At 49.5% G+C, this 15259-nt stretch overlaps 1 protein-coding gene across 1 annotated transcript in view; it reads left to right on the forward strand.

Annotated features, from left to right (window-relative positions):
- CLIC4 (chloride intracellular channel 4) overlaps window positions 1-15259 on the forward strand; it is a 48667-nt gene that overhangs the window by 11773 nt on the left and 21635 nt on the right. The window contains exon 2 of the mRNA XM_033956874.1: window positions 12241-12350. Within this exon, the coding sequence (XP_033812765.1) occupies window positions 12241-12350 (110 nt within the window). The remainder of the gene's footprint in view (window positions 1-12240; window positions 12351-15259) is intronic.

A 15259-nucleotide genomic window follows, 5' to 3' on the forward strand; every position in this document is an offset into this window, starting at 1 on the left:
GCAGCATCCACTATCTCCTCCTCTCCCTATTGGCTAAGACTCTTCACATTTGCATCTCCTCTTCCTATAGGTTAAGGCTCTTTACACCTGCATTGTGAGGCCATAGAGCTTTATGGTTTTAGAAACATGATGGCAGATAAAGGCCAAATGGCCCATCTAGTCTGCCCATCCGCAGCATCCACTATCTCCTCCTCTCCCTATTGGCTATGACTCTTCACATTTGCATCTCCTTTTCCTATAGGCTAAGGCTCTTTACACCTGCATTGTGAGGTCATAGAGCTTTATGGTTATAGAAACATGATGGCAGATAAAGGCCAAATGGCCCATCTAGTCTGCCCATCTGCAGTAACCATTATCTCTTTCTCTCTCCAAGAGATCCCACGTGCCTATCTCAGGCCCTCTTGAATTCAGATAGTCTCAGTCTCCACCACCTCTTCTGGGAGACTGTTCCACGCATCTGCCACCCTTTCTGTATAAAACTATTTCCTTTGATTACTCCGGAGTAACTTCATCCTATGATTTAAATTTGGAAGTGCAGTTTTCCTGTCTGAGATTACTAGGAAGGTTATTCCACAATGTAGGTGCTACAACAGAAAAGATAGTTTTGCGGGTGGTGTCATAAACCATCTGTCAAATGATTGGAACAGAAAGTAGATTTTGCCAGGTTAATCGAAGTACCTGTGAGGTAGTATAAATGCCGAGGAATGATCTGACTTCCTCTTAAAAGGGAGCTATAATATTTTGAGTGTGATCTGATGAGAAACAGGGAGCCAATGAGCTTCCTTCAGAAAAGGAGGTAACATGATCGCATTTTTTTGCCTTAGATCACTGGCCGCGGCGGTAAGATCTCCGACGCTTATAGAATTCCTATGAGCGTTGGAGGTCTTATTCCTGCAGCTTACGCTAAAAACGCTAGCGTGGCTTTGTAAAGGAGGGGCTTATGCTCTTATGTTCCTGTCGTTTTAGAGAAATTGTCCTATTTACCAGTATTTGAAAGCGTAAAGGTTCATGGCGACTTCACACGAATGTAGCTATATGGAGCAATCCTGGTAATAGCTGCTTCATTTTTTCCGTCAGTTAAGTTGAATCTTCATACTGAGAATATCTCCTGTTATAAAAAAATATAATAATAATAATAACAGTTTATATACCGCAGGACCGTGAAGTTCTATGCGGTTTACAATGATTAGAAAGATGCTACAAATTGAGTGGAACTTAAATAGATGGAGATTAGTGGCTAACAGTTTAAGGGATCCGTTGTTATGGGAGAGATTGTGATGGGAGCGATTGTACAGATTTGTTACCTAGGTACTTCAAGAACAGGTATGTTTTTAGGTGTTTTCTAAATTCACCATAGTTATTTGGGTGTATAATTAGTTTTTCCAGGTCTTTGCCCCATAAGGCTGCTTAATACGATTGAAGTTGTTGATGGTGTCTCTTAAATTTACAATATAGAGAGAGTCTCTTTTGAAATATTTTGTAATTGTGGTCTGTCCACCCACCTCAATTGCCTTTTTATCTGCCTATATGTACAGAGTGACCCACCAAAACACTCCTTGATTTTAAATGGTTACAAAATCAAAACTTATTGGAATATGTTTATAAATAAGATGGCAGCAAATACAGGTCCCAAAAAGCACGGTTAGCGAGATCTTACACAATCGCTTGCACTTTGACCCTTATAAGCTGCAATTGGTGCAGAAACATGATGGCAGACATTCAAGTATCTCACGGGCCGCATCGAGGTGGAAGAAGATATCTTCTTTTTCAAGGGTCCCGCGGCAACAAGGGGGCATCCGTGGAAAATCAGGGGCGGGAAACTGCACGGGGACACCAGGAAATTCTTTTTCACTGAAAGGGTGGTTGATCGCTGGAATAGTCTTCCACTTCAGGTTATTGAGGCCAGCAGCGTGCCTGATTTTAAGGCCAAATGGGATAGACACGTGGGTTATCCCAGGACAAGCAGGCATGATATTCTCACATGTGGGTGACGTCATCTACGGAGCCCCGGCGCGGACAGCTTTTCAAGCAAACTTGATTGAAGTTTCAAGTTTGCACACTGCACCACGCATGTGCGTGCCTTCTCGCCCACTAGAGGGCGCATCCCACCTCGTGGTCCTCAGTTCAAATTTTTCCGCGGAGCAAGAAAGCCCTGTGGATCTGAGCTCCAGTGTTTTTGCCTTCTAGCTGCCGCGTTTAGTTTGTTTTTTCCCTTCGAATTAATTCGCGGTACTGTTTTCCTTTCGTTTCTTTTAAAAAAAAAAAAAAAAAAAAAGTCTTTCGTTTTTCGTCGGGTTCCGGGGGCTCCCGGAAGCCGTGGCCGCGGGACGTCGGTACGTTCCCGGCCTTCTTCTTTTTCTTCGTGGATGTCCCGTCCTGTTACGGGATTCAAAAAGTGCAGCCGGTGTGAGAGGTTGCTTTCCATCACTGACCCTCACCGGTGGTGCATTGTCTGTCTTGGGCCCGAACATCCGACAGACTCGTGTGATCGCTGTGCTACCTTCCAAAACAGGGCCCTCCGTCGCCGTAAGGCAAGAATGGCCGAATTGTTCGCCGTCGACGCGCCGCCTAAGGCCTCGACGTCGGCCTCGGCTTCGGCCCCGGCCTTGACCTCGGCCTCGGCGTCCTCGGGGGCCTCGGCCTCGCCTCGGCCCTCTTCCTCGAAGGCGTCGTCAGTGAAGCAAGCTTCGGGTAAGTCCTCTGTTCCATCCCCTTCAGCAAAGAAGCCATCCTCGAGTCAGGCCAAGGCGGGTGGGTCGACCCCGGCCCCGCATCGGACCTCGACTCCGCACACCCCGAGGGAATACTCGAGACCGAGGTCGCCCTCCAGGGAGTGTGCCCCGGACTCGGAACTCCCCACCTTCGTGGGGATTCCGGCCTTCCAGGATCTCCTCCGAGCTCTCATCTCATCGGAGCTGTCGGGAGCCCTGGAAGTGTTGCAGCGTGCTGCGGTTCCGGCGGCCTCGACCTCGGCCTGGACGCCTTCGGCCTCGGAGGCCCCGGCCTCGGCTCCCTCGGGAGCCCCGGCCTCGGCGACCTCGGTCTCGGGTACTGGGACCCCGTTCACCTCGGTCTCGGCCCCGCCCCGGACCTCGACCTCGGGGGAACCCCCTGAGCGGAGTGTAAGGCCCAAAGAAAAGTTGCGCAGAGTGCGCCGTCTTTCCTCCTCTTCCTCCGGGTTTTCCAGACACGCCTCGCCCTCGACGCGACCTCGGACGGGGCGTCGATCGAGGAAGTCTAAGCGGCCCCGAGGCTCGCCTCGGCGCGACCGTTCCTCGTCGTTCGGGGGCGAGGCGTTGCAGGTGTCGGAGTTGCGCCTCGACAACCCGAGGCTCCTCCGCTCACCCCATGGGAAGTCTTCCCGGGCCGCCTCGCCGAGGAAACGGGAGAGTGTCCCACGAACCCCGGGGTCCTCACCCAAGGGTTCTGCGAGGAGGATAACTTCCCCTTCCCCCTCGAGGGCCCTCGAGAGGGGATCCTGGGATTCGGGATCGGTTAGGGATCCTCATTATTCCCATGAGGCCTCCCCCCTCTCCTCGGTGGGGCGGTCGAGAACCCCCTCTCCCCAGGCTAGGCCGTCCTCATTTTCATCCTTCGTTCAGGACATGGCCCAAGCCCTGGGGATTGACCTGATGGTAGGCTCTCGGTATTCCAAAGAATTTTTGGAGGAACAGGACCTCCCCATTCTTCCTAGGGAGGTGCCTAGACTCCCTCTCAACAGTGTCCTTCTGCAAACCTGGCTGAAGAACTTGTCAAACCCTCTTACAGTCACGTCTGTGCCTTCAAAAATGGAATCGAAGTATAGGACGATTCCCCCTAAAGGGTTCGATAAGGCGCAGCTCTCACACCAGTCTCTTCTGGTGGAGTCTGCTCTTAAAAAATCACAGCCCTCACGGGTTTCTGCGGCGGTTCCACCAGGCAGGGAGGGGCGGACCCTGGACAAGTTTGGCCGTCGCCTCTATTCAAATTCCCTGATGGCCACCAGGGTTCTAAATTACGCCTTCACCTTTTCCTCCTTTTTGCGTGGTATGGTGAAGGACCTTCCTCAATATCGAAACTCGTTACCGGACTCCCAAAGAGCAGGATTCGACAAGTTTATGTCCAACCTGTCTCAATTGCGGTTGTACCTATTCCATGCAGTGTACGACGCCTTTGAGCTGGTTTCGAGGGTGTCGGCCCTCGCGGTGGCCATGCGCCGCTTGGCCTGGCTTCGCACCCTCGACATGGACACAAACCTGCAGGAACGCCTGGCAGACTTGCCTTGTGTGGGGTCCGAGTTATTCGACGAGTCATTGGATGCGGCGACCAAGCGCTTGTCGGAACAGGAGCGCTCTCTAGCATCCCTGGTCCGGCCCAAACCTAGGCCCCCGCCGCAGAAACCCTTTCGGCCTCCGCCGCGCCGATACCCTCAGAAGTCGACCCCGGCTTTCTCGAGACCGCCTCCGAGACGTCCGTCTCAGCGAGGCAGAGGGGGACAACCCCAAGCCCCGGCGCAGGGCCCTTCTAAGCCAGCGCCTTCCTTTTGACGGGCTGAGCGGACGGGGCGGGTTCCCCTCCGCACTTTCTCAGGAACCCCTTCCTATCGGGGGCCGTCTTCGGTTCTTCCGGGAGGCATGGACCGGGATTACCTCAGACGCTTGGGTGCTCCGGATCGTCTCCGAGGGCTACTCGCTCAACTTTGTGTCCTCGCCGCCGGACAGTCCCCCAAGTTTAGTCCCCTGCAACCGTTCGCAGCTACCGACCCTTATAACCGAAGCCAAAGCCCTCTTGAAGCTTCGGGCGGTCGAGCCGGTCCCCAAGGACCAGTGGGGTACGGGGTTCTACTCCCGCTACTTTTTGGTTCCAAAAAAGACCGGGGACCTGCGCCCCATACTGGACCTCAGGAAGCTCAACAAATTCCTGGCCCGGGAGAAGTTTCGAATGCTATCTCTCCCGGTTTTGTACCCCCTCTTGGGGGAAGGGGACTGGATGTGCTCCCTCGACCTGAAGGAAGCATACACCCATGTTCCGGTGCACCCCGCCTGTCGAAGATTCTTACGATTCCAGGTGGGGGACCTCCACCTCCAGTACAGGGTACTGCCCTTCGGCCTGGCCGCGTCCCCACGAGTATTCACGAAGTGCATGGTGGTGGTTGCAGCAGCCCTCAGGTCACGTGGACTCCATGTGTTCCCTTACCTGGACGATTGGCTCATCAAAGCCCCGACCAGGGAGGGGGTTATCTCAGCGACCCGACAGTCTATTGCCTTCCTGCAAACTCTCGGGTTCGAGATAAACTTTCCAAAGTCTCAGTTGAGACCGTCGCAGTCTCTTCAATTCATAGGTGCGGTGCTGGACACGGTGCGCCTACGCTCCTACCTGCCGACCCAGCGGGTGGAAACCTTGGTACGGATGAGCCGCCAGGTCTCCCAACTATCGAGGGTGTCGGCCAAGCGCATGATGATGCTGCTGGGCCATATGGCCTCGACGGTACATGTCACGCCGTTTGCGAGGCTACACCTGAGGATCCCTCAGTGGACCCTCGCGTCCCAGTGGCGCCAGGAGTGCGACCCGGTCTCTCGCCTCATTTCGGTAACTCCGCCCTTGCGGAAATCGCTGCGTTGGTGGACAGACTCTTCAAATCTGTCCATGGGGCTATTGTTTCGCACTCCGCCTTTTCGCAAGGTCCTGACCACGGACTCCTCGGAGTACGCGTGGGGAGCCCATCTCGACGGTCTTCGCACGCAGGGCCTGTGGTCGTCAGAAGACCGTCAGTGTCATATCAACGTGCTAGAGCTGCGAGCCATCTTCCTAGCACTTCGAGCCTTCGTTCACATATTGCAGGACCAGGTGGTCCTCGTCCGCACGGACAATCAGGTGGCAATGTATTATGTGAACAAGCAGGGAGGAACAGGGTCATGGCCCCTCTGCTCCGAAGCTCTTCGCCTCTGGGAGTGGGCGGCCTCCCGGAACATCTTCCTCCGGGCGGTCTACATCCAAGGAGAACGGAATTGCCTGGCGGACAAACTGAGTCGACTTCTGCAACCGCACGAGTGGACTCTACACTCAGCAGTTCTACGCGAGGTCTTCGCTCGCTGGGGAACGCCACAGGTGGATCTGTTTGCCTCTCCGGAGACACACAAACTACCACTATATTGTTCTCGGATGTACTCGCAGGACCGTCTGGAAGCGGATGCCTTCCTACTCGACTGGGAAGGGAGGTTCCTGTATGCATTCCCTCCGTTCCCTCTGATCATGCGAACGTTGGTACACCTAAAATCGTCCACGGCCACGATGATTCTCATAGCACCTCGGTGGCCGCGTCAGCACTGGTTCTCCCTGCTGCTCCAGCTCAGTGCCAGAGAGCCTCTTCCCCTGCCTGTCTCTCCTTCTCTGCTGTCTCAGAGTCAAGGATCCATGTTACATCCCAATCTGCAGTCATTGCACCTGACAGCCTGGTTTCTTGTTCCCTGACTCCTCCGGACCTGTCTCAATCGGTGAAGGAGGTGTTGGAAGCCTCCCGCAAGATCTCGACGAGGCTTTGCTATGCGCAGAAATGGACCAGGTTTTCCACCTGGTGCTCGTCTTTTCACCTGGATCCGGTATCAGTTCCGGTATCCTCGGTTTTAGAATATTTGTTTCATTTGTCGCGCTCCGGCTTGAAAACCACTTCGGTGCGGGTTCATCTCAGTGCGATTTCTGCTTTCCACCAACCTCTGGAGGGACGCCCTCTGTCACTCCATCCCTTGGTGACACGCTTCATGAAAGGGTTACTCAGGGTTTGTCCCCCTCTTAAGCCTCCGTCTGTCGTGTGGAATTTGAATGTGGTTCTGGCTCAACTGATGAAACCCCCGTTTGAGCCACTCAACAAGTCCCTCTTGAAATTTCTGACTTGGAAGGCGGTGTTTCTAATTGCCCTCACCTCCGCCAGGCGGATCGGGGAGTTGCAAGCCTTGGTTGCGGACCCCCCTTTCACTGTCTTTCATCACGACAAGGTGGTTCTCCGCACCCATCCTAAGTTTTTACCTAAAGTTGTCTCTGACTTCCACCTCAATCAGTCCATTGTCCTTCCTGTGTTCTTCCCGAAGCCCCACTCCCATCCTGGCGAGACGGCGCTTCACACGCTTGACTGTAAGAGGGCGTTGGCATTTTATCTTCAACGCACCAGGCCTCATCGGAAGGTTCCTCAATTGTTTTTGTCCTTCGACCCCAATCGATTAGGGCACCCAGTTTCCAAGCGCACTCTGTCTAACTGGTTGGCCGCTTGCATTTCCTTTTGCTACGCTCAGGCTGGCCTTCCTCCCCCGGGTCGAGTCACGGGGCACAAGGTCCGAGCGATGGCAGCTTCGATAGCTTTCCTCCGATCCACTCCGATGGAGGACATATGTAAGGCTGCCACTTGGTCTTCGGTTCATACATTCACCTCTCACTACTGTCTGGACACTTTATCCAGAAGTGACGGCCGGTTTGGCCAGTCAGTTTTGCAAAATCTGTTTTCCTAAATTGCCATCCTCCCACCTGCCCTTTTTTGGTTGGCTTGGAGGTCACCCACATGTGAGAATATCATGCCTGCTTGTCCTGGGATAAAGCACAGTTACTTACCGTAACAGGTGTTATCCAGGGACAGCAGGCATATATTCTCACAACCCGCCCGCCTCCCCGGGGATGGCTTCCTTGCTAGTTATGGAACTGAGGACCACGAGGTGGGATGCGCCCTCTAGTGGGCGAGAAGGCACGCACATGCGTGGTGCAGTGTGCAAACTTGAAACTTCAATCAAGTTTGCTTGAAAAGCTGTCCGCGCCGGGGCTCCGTAGATGACGTCACCCACATGTGAGAATATATGCCTGCTGTCCCTGGATAACACCTGTTACGGTAAGTAACTGTGCTATCTATTCACAGAGAAAGGTAGGGGAGGGTCATTGGGGTGGGCAGACTAGATGGGCCGTGGCCCTTATCTGCCGTCTATTTCTATGTTTCTAAGTTACACCTTCAGACAATGCAATGTGACAAAATGACCAAGTGTTCCTTAAGTGGCCCCCGAGATCACCGGACAGTACTGTTTGTGACTTTTTTTTCCTTTGGGGGTACGTGAAAGACAAGAGTGCACGTACCTCCGCTACCCACAACTATGGATGGTCTGCAGGAACGCATCACTGAAGCGATAAACGCGATTGCGCCGGATATGCTTCGGAGAGTCTGGTCCGAGCTCGATTATCGCATCGATGTTTGCCGAGTAACAGGTGGGGCGCACATCGAGTGTTATGTAATCGACAGAGACCGTACGAAACTTTATGAGTTGATGAAACTGTCGCCTCAACGGTGAAAGAATATTCCAATCAATTTTGGTTTTGTAACCATTTAAAATCGAGGAGTGTTTTGGGGGGCACCCATTATTAGTGGATTTTTTTCTTTTTGAAGCAGGCTTGGTTTGAAGCATTCAAACTTTCAGGTTTTTTCTGAGGAGCAGATTTGGAAGTATATTACATTTCTATATGCCAATGGAGCAGCTTCCAAGGAAATCTGCTTTTATTGTTGAACTAGAATTCATTAAAACACACCCCTGGTGGTAATGCCAGAAAGAGGGCGCTTAGGCTGTGCACTGAAAAATAATGAGGGTGATCCATCTTTTAGAGCCAGCTGGAGGACAAGAATTGTCGAAATTTTTAAAGCTGTGACCAGCAGTTGCTAAGAAAACCAAAGCTTAAATGCGCTTTTTGCAAATTATTCCATAACAGCAGCATTGAGTTATAAAGTCTGCTGACACATATTCCGAAATAAGAGGGGAAAAAAATTGGTTGAAATTATCCCCTGAAGGTTTGCGTGCATCTCTATATTTAGAGAAGTGTATATTGTGGCCAACATTCGGATGAAATTTCATGCTAAGTACTCAAGAGTCGGGCGCCATTTATAGAATAGCGTTTGGTGCTGGGATCTGCGCCCTATTTTAGGATTTACACTAAGGGCTCCTTTTACTAAGGTGCACTAGCGTTTTTAGCCCACGCACAAAATTACAGTGCGGTATGCTCCTAGAATAACGCCAGTTCAATGCTGGCGTTAAGGTCTAGCACGCACTATTCTGCACGTTAAGGCCCTAACGTACCTTAGTAAAAAGAGGCCTAAGTAAAACCGTGCGGAGGAGGAGTCCGCCAGGAGACAGGTACACACCTCAGGAGCCCCGCAAGAGCTGCTCCCATCCCTGTGGGTAGGGTGACCGTATGGCTCCAGAAAAAGAAAAAAGGATTGAGACATCCGGGTTTTACTTCCATCGGTTTCAACAGAAGTAAAGCCCAGATGTCTCAATCCGTCCTCCTTTGGCTGGAGCCATATGGTCACCCTACCTGTGGGATCCCCCTGGATCGAGGGGGAACCCTGCAGAATTCCCATTATCCCGGTTCCCGTGCAGCTCTGTAGACAAATTTCCTCCTAGGTCGTTGTGAATGGATGGCCAGTTCCAGCTGAGCTAGAAGCTCCAAAATACAGATTGAAACTGTAAAAACGAATATGTCATTTCGTTTTACTGAAATAATTTGTTATGCGTGCCAGTTGCAGCCACTTCTTTTCTCATCAGCAGACAGCACGGAATTTCTTCATTTGTTTTGATGCCAGAATAAAAGGCAATCTGAGCTCTTAATTACGGGCTCTCTTTGTGAAGCTGTCCAGCACAACTGTGGTAGCAATTAATGCCATAAACCGCTGTACTTAATGAGTCGGGCGGACTGCTTTGTGTAAGGAAAGGAAATTGCTTTTGGTTCTGCTCTTGATACCCATATTAGGTATAAGCTAAATACAGACTGGCAGGCCAGGGACGAATCACATCTGTAAACTTTCAGCTGCACAGCTTATAAACTCTGACAGCGTTCTTGGAACAAGGTTGTTGGAGGTTTGGGGTTTTTTTTTTTTTTTTCCTAATACAGTAAAACCTTGGATTGCAAGTAACTTGGTATGCAAGTGTTTTGCAAGACAAGCAAAACATTGTATTAAATTTTAATTTGATATACAAGCAATGTCTTGCAATACAAGTACATACAGTATACACACATCACAACTGAGCCGATGGTTCTTCTCTCTCTGACACTGCAAGAGTGTAGTGACTGTTCTAAATGAGTGAGGTCTTGCGATACAAGTACACACAGTATACACGCGTCACATCATCACAACTGAGCCGATGGTTCTTCTCTCTCCGACACTACGAGAGTATAGTGACTGTTTTAAATGAGCGAGGCCTTGCAATACGAGTACATACAGTATTTTGTATTAAAGTTTTGGGGTTGTGGAAGGAATCATCTGAGTTTCCATTATTTATTATGGGGAAATTTGCTTTGATATATGAGTGTTTTGGATTGCAAGCATGTTTTCGGAACGAATTATGCTCGCAAACCAAAGTTTTACTGTATAATATTTTCAGTCCTGTAAGCTTAGTTTTGGACCTCTTGAAGCTCTGATGGAAGTTTCATGGACTGTCTGCAGTTCTTAGCTGAAAAATTCCAATAAGATACATACGTTCATCACGTTTTTCTACATCACATATGTTGACATTCTGTAGGTTGTTTTTTGGAGGGGCCGCATGGCATTTACACTTCTGAATCACGATTTTACAGTGCCGCCATTTACATACGTAGATACCGTGGGATTCGGATTTTAGTGGGGTGTATTCTGGATGTCATTTGGGTTGTTCAAGTAAACATTGGGTAGCAGATCTGAATATATGGATCTGGGGGCCATTGGGAGTTATCTGGGTACCACTGATAAGTCAATAAGAGGAGTTTGAACTGTATGTGGAAACAGACAGGGAGCCAATGGAGTGACTTGAGGAGAGGAGTAACGGAAGCATGATGACATACTGGGCTGGATTGACCTCCAGTCTGTCCCAGTATGGCAGTGTATTTCAAACTGTGTGCCTCCTGAGATTCCCCTGTCCAGCAGTAGCCCTTCTCCCTTCCTTTTACCTCCCCCCTGTCCAGTAGTATCCCTTCTCCCTTCCCTGCTCCTCCTGTCCAAGATCGCTATTTGTTTCCAACCAATCACACCCCCTCCCCCTAAAGCAAAGCAAGATCATTCCCTGTTTCCAACAAATCGCACCCCTCCCCCCCCAAAGTAAAGCAAGATGGCCCATACCCAGCACACACCCCTGTACCTAAACCAATGGAAGATAGTTCACAGCTCCCTAGCACACACCCTTCCCTAAAAACAAAGCAAAATAGCTCACTTCCCCAAGTAGGCTTATCTGAGAAGTATCACTTGTTTTCTGAGACAGCTGGGACAGGTCCCGCTGCAGGCTCCTTTTTTAAGCTGGGGAAACCGCCGCGTGAAAACCTCCACCTTATTTCGTAAACCGCAACCAAAACACAACCGTTGCTGGGGAAACCGCCACGTGGAAACTGACACAGGCTCTTTCTAATGCGCATGTGGGGGCACGGAAGCACGGAGCCACGAAGATTGAAGTGCGCATGTGCGCTAAGGGTTTTATTATAGCGGGTGAAGGATCTTTTGTGTTTACCCATAAATCTCTTAAATCGGTGGTTCCCAACCCTGTCCTGGAGGACCACTAGCCAGTTGGGTTTTGGGGATAGCCCTAATGAATATGCATGAGAGAGATTTGTATATAATGGAGGTGACAGGCATGCAAATCTGCTCCATGCATATTCATTAGGGCTATCCCAAAAACCTGACTGGGCCTGGTGGTCCTCCAGGACAGGATTGGGAACCACTGACTTAAATTCCAGTGCTGGTTTTGTGTTTCCTTCCCTCCTGAGTCTCCTCTCCTTTCACCTTCCTACCTTAACCTCCCGTTCTAGAACATTCTTCCTCTGTGAAAGGCTTGCCTCTTAAACCAGAGGTTCTTAAACCTGTCCTGGGGGACCACTGCCAGTCGGGTTTTAAAGATATCCCTAATGCATATGCATGAGGCGGATTTGCATGCCTGTCACCTCTATTATATGCAAATCCGCCTCATGCATATGCTTTAGGGATATCTTGAAACCTCGACAGGCTGGGGGTCCCCCAGGACAGGTTTAAGAACCCCTAATTAAGCATCATTTATGCATTTGTAGGTATTTAAATGTTTTTGTAGTAAATCCACGTCACGAATAAAGCCAGACATTTTGTAGAAATGTTAGTTTTAGCTCAAGAAAGATGGAATTAACTTGTACCTAAGACTAGCAAGTTTACCTGACTAACCTAATAAAACGGTATTAAATTAGACGCGTTTGAAGCCGAATGCTGGTGATGTATTCTTTTCATTTTTTCTATCCATATATCTGTAGGCAGGAAGTGATGGGGAGAGTGTAGGAAACTGTCCCTTTTCCCAGAGGCTTTTCATGGTTCTGTGGCTGAAAGGCGTCGTTTTTAACGTCACAACTGTAGACTTGAAGAGGTAAGAAGCTTTGTAAAAGATATTAAGTAGAGAATGACACGGTGACAAAATTCATCACCGTTCCCGTCCCCGCGGATAACCGCGGGAAACCATCTTCATGTCATTCTTTAAGGAGAGAGGGAAGAATCAGAGTATGAATGGCCACAACCACTGACCCTCAAGCTTTGCTTTGAAGAATGCTGGTGTAGAAGGACTGAGGTTGAGAATGACAGTCTCTGGTATCCAGAGCAGATATTGTGATGTCATAATGCCTCATTCCACCAGTGCCTAAGAGCCAACCACATCAGTGATGTCACAATGGCTTCATTATCCTTGGCTCACATAAGCACAGCCACTGACCCGCAAGCTTTGCTTTGAAGAATGCTGGTGTAGAAGGACAGAAGATGAAATAGACACTAGAAAATTACATGGGTTTATTTCCCGCGGTTATCCGCGGGGACGGGGACGGTGATGAATTTTGTCACCGTGTCATTCTCTAATATTAAGCTAAGACAAAGAACAGTCCCTTAGAACAGTGACTGTCTTGGAATTTCCACAGCGTTTGCAGATGCTGGAGACCCATTGTATGCTAATTTTCCTCATGCAGATTCTTTGTGGTGGTCCTGAAAAAACAAAACCCCAAACGCTTATTCTTTTTCCACTGTCTGACTTTTGGAGTTTATTTTATTCAGTTTTCTATACTGTTCTCCCAGGGGAGCTCAGAACGGTTTACATGAATTTATTCAGGTACTCAAGCATTTATTCCCTGTTTGTCCCAATGTACCTGGGGCAATGGGGGGGATTAAGTAACTTGCCGAGGGTCACAAGGAGCAGCTTGGGTTTGAACCCACAACTTCAGGGTGCTGAGACCAAAGCTTTAACCACTGTGCCACACTCTCAGACATAGTATGGTAAAAGATAACGTGGCAGACATTGTCTGGCAAAGATGGCAAAACAGAACAAAGCATGATTAAAACATAATATTACATTACATTACATTAGTGATTTCTATTCCGCCAATACCTTGCGGTTCAAGGTGGATTACATAAAAGTTTTCAGAAATGACATAAAAGTTTACAGGAATAGCATAAGAGATGTCGTAAGAGTTATGACAAAAAAAAAAAAACGGTATGGTGAGGCATAGGGTTGTTACCAGACGTCTGGATTTCCCCGGGCGGCTTTTCAAAACCTGGCACTTTGTCCGGGTTTTGAAAAGCTTGGAACAAATCACTGTCAGGCAGGAGGGCATCCGTGCATGTGCGGAGGCCACCCGATGATGTCGTGCGCATGTGCGCGTGATGCTGTCCGATGAGAGCAGACAGCGGGAGGCGGGACTGGTGCGTAACAGGATGGATCTGAGCGGGCCTTGGGGGGGGGGCAAGTCTAGGGGGTTCGGATTATGTAAATGGAAAATCTGGTAACCCTAGCGTGACGTAGCATGGCGAGCGCAATTCGGCAGCACATAGCACGGTAAACACGGTATTGCAAAGCATGGCTAATATACTCTGGCATGACTTGGCAAAAATGGTAGGGCAAGCGTGCATGATGTGGGGGGGTGGGGATGTTTTTTTTTTAAGGAGGAAATGTTTCCAAAGAAGGTAAGCAACAGGCCCCAAGTGTGAGTGTCTGGGTTTCCTCTCCACTGTGCTTACACTGTGTCCAGTTTGTCTTCTAACAAGTGTTTCCATCTGTCTGTTCCCTAAATTAGACACATTTCCCTAGATAAAGTCTCCGTCACTTAGGCTGTCCAGCAGCTTTAGCTTGCTTTGTTAAACTGAAAGGAATTTCCTGGTGAGTGATGTGCCATTCAGCAGGTCAGAGCCACGGGCCTGGGGCCAGACTAGCTGAAGTCATTTCCTGAACCTTGTTCGAAGAACAGGGACTGGATTTCAGCTTGCAGGGGGAAGACGGGCATCGCACTGAAAATGGTAGAAAATATCTTGGGGAGGAAAAAAATCTCTCTAGACTTGAGGTGGAAAAATATCCGTACGATGAAAGTGTCGGGCTCATCTACATAATACTGGAATCGTGGTTTTCCATATGTGACACTTACATCATTTTTTTTAGTGTGTGTGTGATTTATTTCTCAAGGGTTATTGTGTCCCAGAAATGAGCTGCTCAGGGTTGATTCGCTGCCGTTTCACAGGCCCATCAGGGATATGACACATACCTGCATAAACCTCAGGGGATTTTTTTTTTCTTTATTGTAATTTTTAAAATGTATTTGCTCCTCAATCCCTCTGCAGAAATACTGAGGGTTCTGAGTCATTTTAACAGTAAGCCACTGAACTTCACCCTGTCTGTCCTGTATCATCTTCAATATTCTACACTGGATAATATAACTGGTTTTAATGGACCATGTAGCCAGTAGTTCTGATGGGGAAAAGTGATACTGGTTTAAGGCATGCTTTGCAGAATGGCAACTGTAACAAGGTGTAAAGTCACTACCGGATGGGTATGGTATGTGGTTGTCATGATACCGTAACAGAAACGCGTCGGACAAAAGCGTGCCAACAATCGTGCGCAGGACTTATGCGTGCCAGCTTCAAACAGTTACTGTTATCGCTGTAAGGGGTGGGACCAGTAAACTTACAAGTGTTTGCGCTTCCGTTGGGGGAGGGTGTGTGTGGGGGAACCCTCCACTACACGGAAAACTTCCGGTTTGCTTAGTTTTTTGGGTACTCAGCAGTTTTTAGTGTAGTGGGGGGTTCCCCACACCCCCCCTAATGGGAGCATTAACACTTCTAAGTTTACTGGGGGGGTTTCCCACACCCCTCACAGCGCTAACAGTAATTGTTTTAAGCCGGAGCGTATAAGCCCCGCGCGCGATTGTCAGCACGCTTTTGTCCAGCGCGTTTCTGTTGGACTAATGTAAAAACTGGGCTGACCTGGGAATAAGAGCTGTAAAACACTAGTTACTATTGTATCTC

This window comes from Geotrypetes seraphini, chromosome 8 (genome assembly GCF_902459505.1).
Source record: "Geotrypetes seraphini chromosome 8, aGeoSer1.1, whole genome shotgun sequence".
NCBI lineage: Eukaryota > Metazoa > Chordata > Amphibia > Gymnophiona > Dermophiidae > Geotrypetes > Geotrypetes seraphini.